At 39.1% G+C, this 19,184-nt stretch overlaps 1 protein-coding gene across 8 annotated transcripts in view; it reads left to right on the top strand.

Moving 5' to 3' along the window:
* The window catches only part of akap13 (A-kinase anchoring protein 13), a 109,651-nt gene that overhangs the window by 20,790 nt on the left and 69,677 nt on the right, over nt 1-19,184 (top strand). For all 8 annotated transcript variants that reach the window (XM_030124716.1, XM_030124711.1, XM_030124759.1 and 5 more), the window contains exons 3-7: nt 6,537-6,690; nt 8,963-9,126; nt 9,640-9,811; nt 16,575-16,758; nt 18,876-19,071. In XM_030124716.1, the coding sequence (XP_029980576.1) occupies nt 6,537-6,690; nt 8,963-9,126; nt 9,640-9,811; nt 16,575-16,758; nt 18,876-19,071 (870 nt within the window). The remainder of the gene's footprint in view (nt 1-6,536; nt 6,691-8,962; nt 9,127-9,639; nt 9,812-16,574; nt 16,759-18,875; nt 19,072-19,184) is intronic.

Genomic DNA, 19,184 nt, shown 5'->3' with positions numbered 1-19,184 from the left:
GAAAAAAATCTGTTCTAAAATGTAGCTTGTAGAGTCCCTTATTACTGTAAGAGCCTGTATTCTTTCTGTGTGTTACTTGGTATTTGGTGAAATGAATTATTAGACTATACATGCATATGGCTGAGAATGACATGGAAAACGTCCTCTAAGTAATGTCAGACCTCCCAGACCGACAGCAGCCTAAGCCCTTTGAAAACTGAGAGAAAACCCTGATTTCAGGAAGCGTCAACAAGAATTTAACATCAGGGCATGTGTGTGAGAGGGATATTTAATCTGTGAATGTGCGTCTGTGTGGTTGTATTGATCCCCTGTCACTATCAGGTGAGGAAGACGCACAGGAGAAAAGATAAGTCAGAGAGGTGAGCATGTTTTTGTGTGTGTGTGTGTGTGTGTTTGTGTCTCACTCACTCAGTCTTACCAAAGGCTCTACTGGCTCACATATTAACCAGACAACCTTATCTGTGATTTACACCCAGACTCTTCAGTGGAACCAGGCGGGCAGTCAGGCCTCATTAGACATCAGATTTTAGACACTTATCACAGCAATTCAGACTCAGATAGCTTATGGAGGTTAAGTGGTCGACCTGTAATTGTACACTTTAAAGAAATATTTAGGGGCCTGTGCCATCCATAAAATGACATTTCGGTCTGTTGTTAGTCTTCATTTTTCAGTTCACAGCCAGCAGAAAGAACTATAAGATTTTTTTTTTCTCTGGTAGACAAAGAAGCAGAAGTGTAGAGAAACACAGAATGGCACAGGTTTTTAGTGGAATATTTTCTGAGAGGAGATTCATGGTTTGGATGACTTCCGAATGAGTGGTTTTTTTTTTTTTTTTCAGTGACAGACACTTTGCTGTCCAGACTGAACAAACATGTTGTTTACATTCCTTGCGTTTAACAGACAGTGTTCTTCAGAGTGGCCTACAATTAAACAAGAAGGTATGGCATGAGCATGTCATGTAGAGCACATGACTGGTGAGCCATTTTCAGACATGGTGAACCAGGGGCTGAGACGCCAGAAGATCATGTGACAGTCTTTCAGGACAAATCATAACTGATAATCGGAGACAATATTTCTCACATCTACAAAATATAGGCCAGTTACAAGTCAACTAACGCATGTTTTTTCCTCATTTTCCTGAGGTTACTCAAGGGTTAAGGCTGTGTTGTTACCGAGGTAGAAACTCATATTTTGCATAATTTTATGCTGATATTATTTTAGTATTTTGGCTCTAGCCACAATCAACCCTAAACAAATCTGCTCATTGAAGTCAACTCTTGTCCTAATTTTCCAGACTATACATAAATCTGAGACAGCAGAAGTTTTTCCACATTAGTTACCTACACTGTCAGTTTAATTGTCCTGCCAGAGTTTCATAACAAACCTAAAAGTGTTTTTTTATTCTCTAATGTGTTTTGCAAAGCTGTTTAGGTAAAGCATCTGTGTAAATCACACACTGGATGTTGGAGTTGTGCACAGGGAGTTACTGTAATTCTCAACTGTCTGAAGTCAGTCATTATTTCTCCAGTTGCAGCAAAACAACATGTTTTACAAACTCTGCAGGTTGAACTCAACTAACCCTATACTAAGTGCAGTCAGATCAGAAACAGTCACTAAATGGACTCAGATAAGCTTTAAAGCCTAGCAACATTAACACTGCAAATGACATGTAATGCATTGTTCTCTGTAAAACACAGTAACAGCACTAGTGCTATTAAAATAAATGTTATTTGAGTACCTGAGAATGAATGTTTTGACAGGGTATTTACGTATTTACTCGGCAATTGCTATATTTTACGGAGTGTTGCATTATATGGCATTTATAGCATAAATGTTGCTAGTCTGTCAAGATTATTTAAGTCCTTTCAGTGATTCTTTACATCTAGACTGTTTACTGTCCACAGTCTAAGATCATGAGATCTCCAGTCCAATGGATCCAGACCATTGCTGACTTATTCAAGCTTTGTGCCATTGTGTTTCCGTTCATGAAGGCTTCATCCTGAAATGATAAGCTAGTATATTTGCAGAGAGAATCTCCCCTATCTGTCATTTTACAGTGTATAATTGACTTGTGTGGCTGTAGTTGTAGTGGAAACTTACCTTGTGCTGAAAACGAAATGGAAATGTTAATAGGTCTGATACAGTAAGGAATTACTGATGCTACATGTGCATAAAATAACCAGGGATGCTTATTTGACTTCAATGAATTTGTTGCATTTAATTACAATTCACTTAATATATTAAGGAGTGTCTGAAAATGGCTTTGTTGGGCAGGGATTGAACCTGCGGCTCCTCCGTTCTGATGTCAAAATCTCCGACTGTAGCACTACAGTGGTAAAGGGTGTTTTAGATGTCTTTTGTAAATTGTAGAACAAGAAAGAAGACACAGCTCCTTTCTTGTGTGTCTTGTGTGTTATTTCATTTGAAAATATGTTGGCAATTTTTCATGTCAGTGTTTTGTGTGAACTGAAGCTGCCTTATTGGTTTTTTGGCTCCGGCAAATTCCCAGTGAACTGGTAAGATTTCGTTCACTTGCCTCCCTTGCCTCAAATGAAAAATTAAATAGATGTTGGGTTTTTTTGGGTTTCTTTTTGGTAAATCATGTAAAACGTGGCAAAGTTCTGGTATGAAGGAAATGCAAAAAATATTGAGCTAAATTGCACTTGCACTTGAAATCATTCCAGCACAGTTGAATCACACTGTCAAGCAAGACTTAAAGTAAACCTCCTACTTTTACCTTTGTCCATTGTATGTTTATTTAATGCATCTGCAGCCAGTGTGAGAACATGCTTGTGGTATTTGTAAAACATTGCTTTACCTGGAAAGTCGAACCCGATACAGTTGTAGTATGAGTGGAAAAGGCTCCACTCACACATGCATATTTAAAAGGGGGGTTGGGTTCAGAGCCTCCAGCTGTTCTTTTGATGTTGCTTAAAAGCTGCCTGTTCCCTGTTGAATCTCCATGATTAGCAGGTCAATGCCCCAGCAGGTCACTTTGTTAAGTACTTATTACCAGCAGAGAGCACAGTCATCTGATGGGGCTCAAAGACATCCACTTGTGCACATGCCACACAGTGTTTGAACCAAGAGTTTGTTTTTACTGAATTAAGCTGGACACACAGGAGGCCCCACATAAATGTTGTATTTTACTCTTTAAGTATTATCTCAATTAGACTTTTTTTTTGTCAGCAGTGTTAATGTCAGTTGCGTGTGCTGCTTGTTTGCATATTTTTTTCGCCAAAGCCAGGGTATGCAGCTGTATTTCCTGCTGGTTCCAGCAGATGTTTCACATCTCTCCTTCTCTAACTCCACCCCCTGCAACCACATGTGCCTCCACAACAAGTAACAATACCGCCATTCATTATTCTATTCTTTGTCTTAATTTCTCTTTTATCTTAATTCATAGATCACGGATTGAAGTAATCAGAAGTGACAAGGGAACAAATGTAACAGGAGACGAGTGGAAATGTATTATGTAGACATGGTTTTTTGAATTGTGTTCTTTATTTAATGTATTTTCAGTTCAGCATTAAATGAAATGTCTTTGTTATAGATGTTATTTGTGATGGGTTTATATTAATTTGGGCAAAGCATGAGACTGCTGTGGTGCTGTCAGAAATAATTTGAACAGCAATTGTGCCAAATGCAGCGTGTTGGCATTGTGGTGGAAGTGATTTAACACTTTCCTTTTGTTGCACAGAGAAAACCATTTCTCCTTTTGCTTCTCTTTTGTTCATACCGAGAATGTGCTGCTTATTTCACACTAATATGTTTTCATTTTCACATGGAGTGCGAACTCACAAATCCACTGAGGTACCAATCCGTTCAGAAGCACCAAACCCTAATTTCCAGTCTGGGCTCAGGATAAGAGATGAGTTTTTAATGGAGAGAATGTCATGCCTGCTGGCTTCCACCCATCTACAACTCATTTACGCCAGAGCCTCTGCTCTGCTTGTTAAAGCTGAGACCTTCCTTGCATAGCAAAGTCTGCATCCTCCACACTCCATTCAGTCTTGGCTCTCAGAAGGTAACTGCAGGCTGTTTTTCTTCCTGTGGCCTCTGGGCTATGTGTGGCCGCCTTTGAACACATTTTTCGCCCTCACATTACTCAGCAGCAGTGGCTTGCCAAACAGAGACTTGATGATCCCAAGGTTGCTGGTTAGCCTCGCTGCTGTCAACCTGCTGATCCCCCCCCCCCCTTCTCCTCATGTAGACAAGGCCCCGAGGCAACACTTTACAAGAGAACGCAGGAAGCACCTTTAACCCCCTACTTTTCATGCCCTTGGTGACACCGGCCACGTCAGGCTGCTCCTGTTGCACGGGGGCCGGTGGAAAGATTGCAGCACTGGTTGGATTTAGTGGGATGAAATGTCCTATTATACACTCTTCATTGTTAACAAGCTGCATCCCCCCCAGTGGAAAGCAGCTAATTTTGAACAATATCCCTCTTCTTTGTTGCTTTTCCATGTGTCCTCAGATGACACCACATCATTCCCCACAACCCTCAGCCACAACAGCTCATTGTCACTTTAGAAAAAAAGAACAGCCTCTGCAGTAAACTGTGCATAATTGTATTTTCACCTCAGATTCCATGTACGGTGACATACAATGACACAAATCATATCCTTTAAATCTGAGGAATAAAGTTGTCTTTTTACACCTCATCAGCATGCTTTTGCTTCTTTTATTTCTCTTTTCCTCTTGTCTGCGTGCTGTCAGAGAATCATGCTGTCACTCTGTCAGAACGAAGCCATGGGATAAGTAAAAACAACTAAACGAGTAAGAGCTGCACTTTTAACAGCTTGATGAAGCCAACAGCATATCTCATGTCAGAAAGGGAACTGTCTTGAAAGAATATCAAAAGTTCTAATGGCTACAAATTAAAGAAAAGTGCTAATAAAGAAATGGTGCTTTTAATCATGTTGTCTTCTAATTTTAGAAAATGGTGTATAGGGTCCTCCCTCGCTTGATCGACTTCACTCTATTGGCACAAAGTCAAGCTGCTTCTCCATGCTTCATCACTGTCTACTGTCTCCCACTTTGTTAATGGTGTGATGTGTAACATTTTAATGTCAATAAATCATTACTACATTAACCGTGAATCATCTGTATAATCGCTGTAAGTGTTGTGCTGAGACGACGGGCCGCACATGCACTGCAGATTCAGTTTCCAGATATCTAGTAACTGGATCCAGTTAAGTCCACTGATTGCAACTCACACCTTGCTTCACAATCAGCCTCAATGCCTCTTTAGTGACAGCGCTCGATGCTGAAAATGGGAAAGTCTCTCAGTGCTTATCTAAACTATAAAACCTAAAAAAAGAAGAGCGTTAGGGTCTGTACTTCTGAGCAGGATTTCAGGCATTACAAATATTGTGGAACAAACTGTGGTCCAGTAGTGCAACTTTTACTGCTTAAACTTTGAAAAAATAGACTTGAGGAGATGTCACGTCAACAGCTTTTAATGAGGCCATAGAACCGCTTTTATTGAAACCCTGTATCAGACACAAGATTATTATTCATTTGGGTATTTTGTTATTTTTTAGAATTCTTGTCTGGAGGGGACCTTTAAATTTTATCTGTGGGAAAGTGAATGTTCCCTCAGAGATAAACAGGCTCATTTGGCCTCAGCTGGAGAAGAGGATCAAGGTAGTGGAGATGGATTTGGTATTTTGGATTGATCATGAACTTCAAAAGTGTTTATTTTGTGTGTGTCAGGCTGTACACACATTATGTAACAAGAGTTCTTGCACAATAATCTGAACTCAGTATTACTAAGGATACCACAGATCAACCACAGGTGTAACTTGTCAATTCATCCACACATAGATATGTGTTTGGTTTTGGATCAGCAAACAGACATATGTACAAAGTGGTGAAAATGGGAATTTGTATTGGGATTGAATTTGATTTTCTTTTTTTTATTGCATTTTTTTTTTAATTTCAATTTTTAAATAATTTTTCAAAACTGTGGTTGAATGTATCTCATGCATATCAGAATCTGGTCTCTGTTGCCTCTTATTATTAGACAGACAGGTTTATTGGTGCCAAATGAACATTTTACAACCTGTTGGTATCTAGAATTCATCTCTGATTGTAGCTGATGCCTAATATAAGCTACAGGTTCTCAACAGAAAAGCAGTCATTCATTTTGGGGATGCTGGAGCATATCCCAGCTACCAACAGGTGAAAGAAAATAATAGTTCTAAAATAAAAACTGCTCCCACCTTGATTATTTGTCAGCTTTTTCCTCCACCAGACTATCCACTATTGGCCATCTTCTACTCATCATTGACCTCTAATGGCCTTTTATGGAAATATTTGTTGTTTTTTTATATGATAAAATTGTGTTTGCTGGTATACACTGTTCTCATCTGTAATAATTTGTTGTTTCCTCCATTTTAAGCTGATGCGATAAGCACATTTGTCTGGATTGTCCTAATTTTTTTTTTCCTCAGTGCTTTTATGTTGTTCTGTTTTGCTTTGTGCCTCTTGTTATCATCCTCCCTCTTACCGTCTGTCTGTCCGTCTGCAGGGGCGGTGTGTTATCACAGTGCAGCTCGCTGATGAAGAGCTGGCTGCAGATGAAGAAGGCGTGGACTACTTCCTGCTGTTTACTGGCAGCACACAGAGGCACCTGACCACCACCCTAAGGAGCAGTCATGACACCTTGCAGGCACTGTGTCCTGGTAAGCCACCCCACCTACAATCCTTTGCAGCTTCAGCTCTAATGGACCTGTGGAAATGCAGCTCCACCTGCAGTGTTTAAAATATAATACATTTATTTTGCTACATTTAGTATGTGTTGTCAGATAGCACACTGTTTGCTATAGATTTAACTTGCAGAGTCAATGTTTTCCAAAAAGGGAAAAGAATAAAATACAACACCTTGATATAATGGCAGTCACTGGATAATGACAACAAACTCATATCTTCTATATTGATTGTTATTCTATAGTCATCATTTGCTGTTGCCTTGGGGGAGTTTCAAAGCAATAACTGTATTTAAAAAGGAGATGGCGTTATTGTGCTCTTACATCACACTGAAAGCACAGGGCATTCAGGAGTTATTATAGCAGTGGAGGAAAGTCGAAGCAGCAAATGATTAATCATCTACAACCATTGTCCTCATTTTAAAACTAATGTTGTATTTTCGAGAGAGAGGAATCACCTCTCTTTTACTCGAGTCTGGCTCATTTATCACCCACTTATTCGTCTCCGCAAATCACACTTACTCTGCGCAATCATGTATTTTGCCATTTCTGTTATCAAGTGTGGTAAATAAGTTTAACTAGCACAACACTAGGCAACACTGATATCCTTGTCTCATAGTGCGTGCTTGAAAAATACTCTTGTGATCTATGAGATCATGGATAATGTTTCTAAGAAAGGCATTCTGAAAAATGATATCAATGTGTTTTTTACTTGTTTTCCTGGTTTTCACCCTCTAAACAGGGAAAATGAAAACAGAACACATTAAACTGTGTTATCATGTTAAGAGCTCGACTGAATTACAGCCGTCTGAGGGTGGGTGCGAGGAGGTGTAACTCTCCCGTAACAGATTAGTTCTGCTTCACTGCTTTTTCCATCAGGACAGAGCTCCAAAGGACTGGGCTGGTGACCGACAAGAAGGTCGCAGGATAGAATTCCCAGGTGGCCTGGGAAAATCACTGTAGATACACCGAATCAGTGCTTTGGCTTGACTTGAGGTGCCCTTATGTGAAGGATTTAAAGTTTAATGTGTATCATTGAGTTGCTGAGTGGTTGAAGAGGCTAAAAACTATACTTAAAGTACATCAAACAGGTAACACATTTTAAGCAAAAATATGAGGAGGCATGTTTTTTTTTTAACTTTCATTTTATCAGCATCTCATTAATGGTTCTGGCTGCTTCTCCATTCAAATAGATGTCTTTAATTATTTTGAAAAGCATTATAATGGAGGGGTCAGGTAGCCTCTTAAATTAAGTAAACTTTAAGGAACATGAATGACTGAGATGTAAGATTAAAGGTGTACAGGATTATCTGATATGGTGGAAATCTTCCCCGTGTTCGAGGCCCTGAGGAGGTTCAGCTCCAGTAGATGTCTATCCAGTGTCGACCGATAAGGACTCCCGTATCACTTTGCCATTGTAAATTAGCAGCTGATAGTCTGTCAGCACTGTGTGCAGGCAGCCATGAGCGACCTTTATAGCATTCCCTGTTAGTTGTGCTTTGTCAACACACATAGACTATGATCACAACTGTACTTACTTTTGATTGTGACAACCAGACTCATTTGCATAAGCTTTATTTAAGTGCAACATATTTTTCCATGATAAATTGAACCAAATGCGTCATGAAGTAGTATTCTGTGTGATCTCCTTTTTATTTTAGTAATTAAGAGATTAAATTGAGTTGAATCCTTTTCTTATAGCTACAATATTAAAGTATTTATTTTACATTTCCTCATGAATTCAGTGAGACTGTTTCCCTGCAGGCAGCGATATTAACATTAGTCTGTAATTTGTCACTTTAAATTATTCTAACCCCAAATTCGCCTTCATTTGACAAAAGACCTTAATAACATAGTTAACGTACCTCAAACCATATGATATCCTGAGGAAAGTAGCTTTTGCCTGGGTTGAGTGTATGAATGAAACTAATAAGGATGATATTTCTTGCAGGATCCTTTTTAGTCTTTTGGTGCACGCAGAAAGCTTAAATAGGTGACTCTACTCAGTGTATCATTTCATTGCTTTTGTCATTCATTTATACTCAGTCATTTCTGTCTGGTTTGATGCTTTGAGTGCACTATAACTAAAGCTTGCCGCAGCTTGTAAATGTAAAGTATTTTTGCCTCTGCTGCCCTCAGTGTTCTAAAAGGCAAACATTAAACACATCATATAGACCCACTTGACCTTACCTTTGCCTGCTGGTTTCTCTTATATTCTGTCACTGTGTTCTCTTTCCTGTCTTTGTAGCTCATGACTGCTGCGAAGCGGTGTTGGTCACCTTGTGCTCCGTCAGCCAAGGTGTCTCTCAAACCCCTGAGAATGTAAAGGTCTGTCTGGGTCATGTGTCTCCACTGGCGGAGCATCGCTTCAGCTTTGTCCAGGATTTGGCTTTTGACATGGCCCAGTTTCTGGTGAGCAACAAGAACAAGTCATTTACATTTCCATGTTTGTGGTAAAAGGAAACAAAATAATCACAAAAACCTTTGGCTTGCCACAGAACAGAAGATTTGTTGCCATTGGTTACGAGTAATGCAGCAATGCGGGAAGAGTGACAGTAAAACAAAGAATTGTCATGTCATTGTGTGTTCGCCTGATGTCCCCCAGCTCTTAGTATTCAATTAAGGAAGTCTATTCAGCACAATGTATCATCCCTTTGTTGCTGAATTTTCTTTGCCAGGGAGGAGGACAAGACAATTCTTTTTCAAGCACTCAAACTTAGAGCCTCAGATGTTTTCGCATTTATAATCTGAAAATAAATTTTGTTAACATAATGCAGCCAGAAATTGTGCTTCGTATTGATAGATACATAAACACAGCTAACTGCATTAGCAATTTTGGCACGGATTGACAGCTTTTAGTTGAGAAAGCCTCAAGTCCACCTCTCAGTGAAACATGACTCACTTTTGTAACCGCCCTCTACATAGGTGAGCACGGCGGGAAGGGCTGACGGCCTCGACAGGGCACTGCTGCTGGATGAGTGTCAGATTCCCCTGCAGGAGTGTGAACGTTTGGATGAGAGCCTGGCACTGGCCCTCCACCACCTTGTACTGCCTCCAGGATGGAGCTTACTGGGGAGAAAACTTGCCAACAGCCCTGGTGAGACAGAAGGAGAATGGATTCTTTGTAGCATGTAATTTTCTAGCACAGCTTATAGTTGTACAGCACATAATAACATGCGTGGCACCTCTGTCTGTGTGTTTGTCACATACAGTATCTTACACAATGAGGCCTAGAAATTATTACAAGGCTGTTCAGTGCCTATATTCTGTTGCGCTATAAAAAAAAGAAAAGAAAAAAAAATAGCACTACTTCACTCCAGAGAACACTACAATTAGTGTCCAACATAATGCAGCACTTGTGTAGAAAAGTGTACATGAGTAGATGACCTACAATACAGTATTAATGTTTTTATGTTGTGTTTGAACAGTGCGTGTGGTGCAGGTTGTCTAAAGCCCCTTTTATACAGCACTTCTGTTGTGGAAATATTTCGCCTTTATTCCGGAACGACGTGGTCATTTGGTTCCACCTTTATTGCGGCTTTGTAACGCCTCTGGAAGTAGTAACAGAGTCGTGATGAAGGTGGGATCTTGATTCCGGAACACTATGTAAAAGAAACCTCTCCTTCTGCAACCAAGGTGTGACGTTTCGATGACGCCAACCCCTGGCGTGGGAGAAACAGCGGGCGCATATGGAGGCACCGGCATTATTCTGCGGTTACGTGCCATTTTCATCTGGGGCGCGAAACCAACTGTGGCGGGCATGAAGCAGGCAGCAGTGGACCACAGAACCCATGCCAGTGCCTCCATATGCGCCCACTGTCTCTCCTGCGCCGGGGGATTTAAAAATGAGCGCTGTGTCACCAACCCTTTTATTCCGGAACGCAGGTCCACTGTGTAAAAGTCCAACCTGTCTCACCCCTGGTATGCCTTTGGCTGTGTAAATCAGTCAATGGTGGAAAAAAGGTGGAATCACCGCCTTTTTTCCAGGATCTCTGTGTAAAAGTGGCTTAAGTGTTTCCTGAATGACTCTATAAACTCGTAGGAGACTTATGTATTTGATCACCTGGTTCTTACACAAAATGTGCACCAAGTTTTATAACTTCAGGCTTTCAGCAAGTTTATACACATTTTTACTTTAGTTTAATGACACATTATTTATACATTATAACACAATTGATACACACGTACGCATTTAGGGGTAATGACCTTTCTATGTAAAGACGGACGTTGCCTTGATTTAATTCTGTTTATAGAAAAACAAAACAGGATTACACACAAGGGTGCATCATTTCCCTTCTCAAAATTCACATTTCTGACCTCTTTTTTTCTTTTACCAAAATTAAACTTTAATGCAAAATATGGGGATTATTCTATCATGTATGGTTTGCCTGAGCACTGACAAATATGTGTTGAAATTGCACTTTATTTATATTTTCAGTTCTCTAAGCACACAACAACTCATTGCATATTTACAGTTTATAGCAGCCGCACCTCACCAGGAAGTGAAATTAAATGTTTACCATAAAAAACACACAAACCTGTTTTACCAGACAATTGATATGTGCAGCTTCATGACAGTATGATTATGTAATAGAAATCCGTAGGCTTAGATCATTTTTGAGGCGATCCCAACATACCTTTCTCTCAGCAGTCAACGCAGACCTTGTAGAGAAACGTGGTCTATGCATTTTACCAGTTCTATAGCCTAAGAAAGTGTCACATTTGGAGCAGTGGGCTTTTTATAGAGCTGGTCAGATACAAGGTAGGAGAATTAACACATTATTTTAACCTATTATATACATGTCTTTGAATATGGGGGTTTGGGGGTACCTGGAGGAAACCTGCTCAAGCCACTGTGCTACCCACTATTTCAAACAAAGCAGGAAAACAGAGCTGTTACTGATAACATTAATGATAGTTCTGTTTCATTTATTTGCTTCAGGAGGCTGTTCCAGTGAAGGGGCATATGCAACCCCAAGGCCTTAGACTGATCCACTGAAATGTAATGCAACCATTAATAATGATACCAGTTACCCATGTGTGTCAAAAGTTTTGCTCTGGAAAAAAGGTCCATTAAGCCAGATATAATAACTAACACACTCTTTAAAGAAATACTACACTAACCCCCTAAATATTAATAGAATTATAAAAAATTCAACTTTTATGGCTTTCCACTTTGATCACTGGAACTAAATTAAACCAGAGATGGATGTGAATGTGTATGTGAATGTGAATGTAGCGACAGCAGGAAACACAGTATAATCAATCATAATATACATTGTGTTATAGATTTGTTTCATGTGTTGGTAGTATTACTGTATTAGTGACCAAACTCTGAGTAAAAAAGTTGAAGTTGAAATACAAAACATCTGTTTCCCAACACAAGTATAAAATGTATGTCAGTATCTTTGGTTTTTAGACTGATGTCTTCAGTCTGAAGCCTTTATTTACACTATGACCTGAATGCAAACATGTCTCTGTGCACTCTGTAGACTCTGTAACTACAACCAGGTAGCAGCTTTAGTCGTGAGAAGCAGAAACGTCAGTTTTCTTCAACTATTGACTCTGTTGGTTTGAATCAGTTAAACAGGTGAATGAGCTAAATGAGCCAATGCGGATGATAAACGCTGAGAGGTAATTTGCTTTTGTGAGGCAGAATGAACAAGACTTTTGAGAGCAGTTGGAGTGTTGCCTTTGCCTCTGGCTATTCTTAAGATAATAGCTTATACTGTAGTTTATCCTGAACTTGGACTTTAGACCAAATGAGTAAAGATGCACGATTTCCTATAATGCTGCCAAAAAAATAAATGAGTTCAGAAGATTCGATGGAGATTAAAAGATCACGCTCTCGTATAAACATTGTTTTCATTATTGGTTAGACGTCTGAAAAGAAAACTCATCAAACCTAAATTTTGCCGTAATGACCACCCTGTCGATTTGCTGTGATCTGCTTGTTAAAAGTAGATTTTTGGCAACAGACACACACACACAGAGCCTCTTTTGCATTGGAGTCACTTGTCATGTTGTTGATGTGGAAGGCAGCTTCCTGCTGTGGTGAGTGATGTGTGCTCTAATAGGCTCTGCTTCACAATATGTCACCACTTCAATACAAGACACTCAGCTGCGGTGAACTGCAGGGAGGGAAGAGGAGTGTGACTCTGCTCTCCATTTATCAGATCTGTCAGGTGATGGATAGCCCAAGACTATAGGTGGAGGTGACGGTGGTTTATCTCAGTCATCCTTCATGCTGTGGACACACCGCAGCCATTGATCTCACCAAAGCAAGCCGTTTATTGTCTTCAGGGAAATTCACTTCACCAGGGAGAACTGTGCTTGTCGTTGGGAACTGTGAACAACCAACAAATTTACCAACGTAGAATAGATGGCAACATTCACCCTTAAATTATCACCAGCCTAGTTAGTCCATCAACAGTATTTAACTTGACATACAGCTTTAACAGGTCCAAGGGGAGGGACTCACTTTATACTGTCCTGATCAAAATTTTAAGACTTTGAAATTGCAAGAATTTACATTTTGCACTGTTGGATCTTTGGAAGGTCCTTAGTAGAGTTTCAGAACACAAGAAGAAGAAATTGGAGTTAGACAAAAAAAAAATTGAGAGAGCAATTTATTGAAAACAATTAAACTGAAATAGGCTGTTTATCGGCTGATCAAAAAACCTCAGCAGCGATGGCGTGTTGTGAGAGGACTAGCTTATGCAGCTCAACAACCTGACCATGTTCAAAGAGAGAAAGCTTTTTTGCCTTTGCCATCAGGAGGTCATGACAGTGTGAATACCTGACAGAAAATGACACTGAATCCACATTTTAAACGTTTGTTGGGCTGATGAATGGCCTATTTGAGTTTAATTGTTGTTTTCAATAAATTGCTTACTCTAATTAATTTTTTTTCTCACTCCCATTTCTTCTTTTCACAGTTTGAAACTCTACTGTGAACATGCATAAGATCCAACAGTGCAAAATGTAAATGCAATTTTTCAACTGATCTTAAAATTTTTGATCAGGTGTGTATCTGTAATGTCTCTCAACTTTTAACCCATAAAGACCCAGTGCTACTTTTGTGGTAGTTCCTAAACAATTTTTTGTCTATATTTAACATTTCTTAGGTGATTTGTCACCATTTATTATGAGACAATCCTCTGCATTTTGCATTTTTTCAGTGAAAAACAGGTATTTTCCAATATTTAAAGTCCTGGTCATATAGATGTTCATAGAAGCTCAATTCAAACTTGAGGGTTATTATACCAAGAAAAAGAGAAAACTGAAGAGTGAGTGACTTTTTCAGTGAAATATATCATTAATTGAACATAAAACAAGTGTCTGCAACCACTGTTATTTATCCAACTCCATGGGTTTTATTGGTGAATCAATGTTGTAGAAGATGACGGTGTTTCCATGTTCACTACAGAGCCTCTGAACATCCAAATGGGTCATATCGGATGACCATGAAAAGATGACAAACTGTATTTTACATCAGTTATTTACACATATTGATAAGATTAGTGAATCAACAGGTATTATACATTTTAGATCAGATGGTTTTGGTCACAGGTGGATATTTGGGTCTTTATGGGTTAAACATACATCACACCTCAATCTTAGTCTGTCACAGCAATAACCGTCATTTATGAATAACTGTTGTAGTTGTTTTACTTGATTGTAGACCTGTAGTCTCATTTACTTAATGCTAAAAACTTTGTAAATATGTCCGTGGACAAAAATAGTCACTGATTCTGCTTATCGGTCAATTATTTATCAAGTTCAATATTTGAATTTGAATGTGAGGAATGTGAACGATTGCAGCCTTGACACTTAATGCGGTTTAATAGTGAATAGTGTTATTATATGTAACATTGAACTGTGCTATTTGATTTACACATACATTCATATTTTTCCATATCTTACATTTAGAGAATAGTTGGCTAGTGAAAATAAACAGACACATGAATACATCTACTGAGGGTGTTAAGGCTAAAACCTCTGCTGCAGTGAATAGCTATGTCTACACGAACATATATGTATACCCCAAATACCTCTGCACAGAAGTGTACAATTTTCCATTTTATGCCACACTATTTTAAGGAACTGCTATCAAACCCAGCAGCAAAGCATTTCCTGCTGCTGTTTGCCGTCTCACATTCCAGCCCAGCCTAGCTCGGCCAAGTGGAGCATTAAAATTGACCAGTTTGCTTGAAGCTCATCAGAGCAGCCTGGTTCACACCAGCCCATGGTAAATCGAGTGAAACCTTAAATCAGCAGAAAGGACCAACATTGTAACCACTGTCTACTATTGTTGTGGTCCTGATAGCAGCTAAAATGACCTCTTTGGCCCTTTTAAGTTTAGTCTCTTTAAAAGGTTTAGAGATAATCAGAGGATCTGCAGAATGTATCTTAATTCTGGTCTAAGTGACAAACACACCATCATTTAAAGCAACAGTGCTTTAAATAAAAGGTGTGCATAGAGGGAGAATGTCCTCTACTTAAAGGCAGTGACAAATAAAGATTCAAATAAACAACAAACATTAAGGAAACCCAGGTTTAAAACTTTATCATTCTCTTTTCGTATAAATAGACTCAGTTTAATGACTCTCCTGTATAACGCTGATGGCAACACATAATAAAACAACAAGCAATCTGTCAAAACATTTTTTTGCCATTTGTTATGATTTCAACTTCATGGAGGGGTTGTCAATTGTGAATACATTACATAATCAAGAATATCCAGTAAAATGTGTAGAACCTTTTTTTTTTATGAGGTATTGATTAAATAGTAGAGTGTAGGGCCTTGGTGGAAGTGTCCTAGTTTATCATGTTTGATTTAACTTTTTGCATTTTTATTCTCTCTTCAATCATCTCCTTATCAGTATGAAACTACCACTCTCTGATTGTTTTTTTTTTTTTTTTTTTTTTGCTTTTTCGTTGTAGCTTACTTCTTATCTCAGGATGCCTGTTTGAATTGGAAATACATTTACCAGCTGCAAAGGAAAATAAATTAAAAACTGGGCAAAAACTGGCCTCTTGGGCCTAAGAGAAAAAAATACAGAGATTTAATTACACATATTCAACCTCAGATGAAAAGGTGTCCAAACTAACTAGCAGCCACTTAATCTGGCTTTACTGGTCAATTAAGATACAGTACCAACCTGGCAGAAAGATGGAGGTGTGTGTGTGTGTGTGTGTGTGTGTGTTTGTTCATGAATCTTTATTATTGTCTAGTGCATCAAGGGGAGAGTTGAGTGTTTTATGGTGTCATTAGGACTTCGAATGATATATGCAGCTGATAATGGACTTTAATTAAAACACGTCTGCTGCTTGTAGTGCTGCTCACTTTGGCTAAAATGAAATGGTAGTTTGACTTTATTGCATGCTTCATTATTGTTGTTGTGGCTGTGATAGTTTTAGTATTACACATTAGATGTTTTTAAAGTTTATTCCACTTGGTGGCTGAGTGAAATGCTGTGGTAGTGAAACACAAATTCTTGGCATATTCTGTTAATTACGCCTCAAAAAGGATCATTTCATTTGATTGGCTTGAAACTAAAAAAAATGACTGTCAGCTAATTGTGAAAGACAAACAGATGTAAGATATGGTTTTATCAGTCTGTTAATGTGTAAAGCTCTGCTGTTTACTGGGTCATTGTGGACCCTGTGCTAGTTTAACCAGGGAACTCTACTGTGTTGCCAAGCTGCAACCTGGACTGGTATGTCGGATACTGGATCAGAAACTGCTGGCATATGCTCCTCTATCTGCCTTTCAATCCCTCTCATTTCTTTTTTTTTGTCTGTGTGATTCTTTCTGTATTTACGTTTATGTTTCTCAATCTCTGTCTCTTTATCAGACCTGGACCCTCAGGAGACCCTGCTCCATTTTTCAGCACGTAGAGGTCTTTTTCAGGTGACGGAGTTCTTGCTAAAGCAGTCTGGAGCGAGAGAAGCCTTGCAGTTAGCCAACAGACAAGGCCACACTCCCTCCACCATCGCAGAGCTGCGAGGACACAAATACCTCCATGAATTCCTGATCAAGTAAGTACTGAGCTCATGTTCTGATGACTATGATGAAAGTAGCTGTATTATCTTTTGTTAAAATTACTAGTGAATAGCATGTTAAGGTAGCTTATGTTGAAGATTATATTATTATTATTATTATTATTACTAACACAGTAATGTATAGTAGTTGAGAACGTGTTGACTTGCTTTATTTGATGTACACTGTTGCCCATAAAGTTGGAATAATTTTGTTTTCAGACACATTGCTCTTTTTATTCCTATTTATACACATCAGTAAATACCTTTGACCATGTGCAATGTTTACATACTGAGTCCCAGTTGCACTTTATCTATCAAGAATCAGAAGTCGCAATCATTTCATGAGAACAGGTAAAAATATTTTATTCCAATTTTATGGGCAATAGTATATAATTTGACATTACAATATTTACTGTCATCTAGGACTGGGCAATATGTCAGATTAATCCAGTTAATGGAGGTTTTTTGAACAATGCAAAATATTCAAAATGGACCCTGTTCAATATTCATTGTACATCCTGTTGCTTTTGTAGTTATTATCTACTAGTGTTGTTTTAGTTTATTAAGAAGAATTACTATTTAAAAAATCATTCACATTGACATCCTTACAAGTGTTTTTTTTTTTTTTTTTGTTATTTGATGATAGTAAACATAACCCACATATAGTTTTACTCAGCACAAACATCTTTTATATATTTTTTTAGTTCATGCAGACCGGCACAATTTGAACAGAATTGTGAATTGTCCATAAAGCTAAAAACTTCACATGGTCGTAATGCCCTGTCCTGTTTTCAGCTAAAACTACTGTCAAACAGTATGTCCACACTGTCTCCACACTGTTTGACAATATTATAAGCTCACAGTTTTAGTAAACATTGCCCTGACATTCTCTACAGTCAATATATCAGAGAACAGATGACAAGGTTCCTCCAGGCCATTTAAACCAACATGTCTCTTGTCTTCAAAGAACAATACACATATCTAAAGAACATCACCACAAAACCACACTGCAGTCAAGCTTTGCACTTTCAGTTGTAGTCGGATAGTTGCGGCAAAATTAAAAAGTTGTGGGCTGCCAGTATTGTTCCATCGGAATCCAGAGAGATGGGAAACCATTCCACAACACAAAAGCCTTATTAGTACCTCTCTACCACATTTCACTCTGTGCAACTCTACTTAAATCCACACACACTGCAATTTTCTGTCTACAGAGCTTAACAGCAGTAGATGTATGTGTTGTGTTTGCAGTTGTCAGGTATTATCCCTTGTAATGCCAACCTTTTGACTGACTAGAGAGGTCAAATTCTTCTATAGTGAAACATTAAACTGCAGAGAAAACTACTTTTTTCTAAATGAACTGAGACATGGTTCAAAGTGGAAATAGTCCTTTCACAGTTTTCACTTAACTCAAAATGAAGATGGCACAAGCTGACAGACAGCTACCACTTACTGATCTCGCTCATAGTTAGGAGTGCACTGAAGTTGCTTTACACCAGTTCCCTCTGTATGTGTTGGCAATTACATTCCTCTCAAGAAAAGTGAAGTCACTTACAGCCTAGCTGGTGACCTCAGCTGCCAGACCTTGAAGCTAAAGCAATCCACCCACGATTACGCAAACAGATCCGCCTGGATGGGAGGTGTCTCTGCTTTACAGCGCCGTCTTTACAAACACAACACTAAACATACTTTTACCTTCAACACTTGGAGCACACACAGCAGAGGGAGTGAAAGTTTTTTTGGACAGCTTATCGACTAGGAGTGGTTTTTAGGTAAGATATCATAGATGTTTGTGACTGCTGCAGACGCAGGGAGGAAAAATATATTTTTGTTTGGCTGGTTGCTGCATCTGGAAGATTTTAACATTAACTGCTGCTCCTCAAGTTGCTTAATTACCCGGTAAGCTAAAGAATAGCACAGTAAACTTTTCGCTGATAGTCTTTCCCACTCTGAAGATGTAAAGTCAGTAATGTGCATAGACTGCTTTGAGAAAGGAGGGGGGTGTAGGGATTGTGTGACATCACTGTTAAAGCCCTCTCATGAAAACATTTCTGTGTTGTATTAACCAATCACACCACAGTCCCTTTGAGATGATCTAAGTGTTTATTTCACGGCAGGGCTGAGACAGACACAGAGACCGGCGAAGGGACTAAGGCTGTCCAGCCAATCTCTACAGACGCCCGGGTAGTCTGCCACCTCCCCAGACTGAACACACACACCCTCACGCTGAGCATCTTCCCAGGCCGCGACCCACCAACCCTTCAGAGGAGTGTGGAACAGCTGCTGCACTTGATATGTCATCTTCATGTCAAGGTGAGTCACACCACCCTACCCTTTCACCACACTATCTCTACTCACAGTGGCTTCAACCAGGAGCAGAGCTGCTGCTGAACATTGTTAGATTGTTTGTCTTTTCACTGCCCTCA

The sequence above is a fragment of the Sphaeramia orbicularis genome, chromosome 3 (genome assembly GCF_902148855.1).
Source record: "Sphaeramia orbicularis chromosome 3, fSphaOr1.1, whole genome shotgun sequence".
NCBI lineage: Eukaryota > Metazoa > Chordata > Actinopteri > Kurtiformes > Apogonidae > Sphaeramia > Sphaeramia orbicularis.
This window is presented reverse-complemented; position numbering and strand designations above follow the sequence as displayed.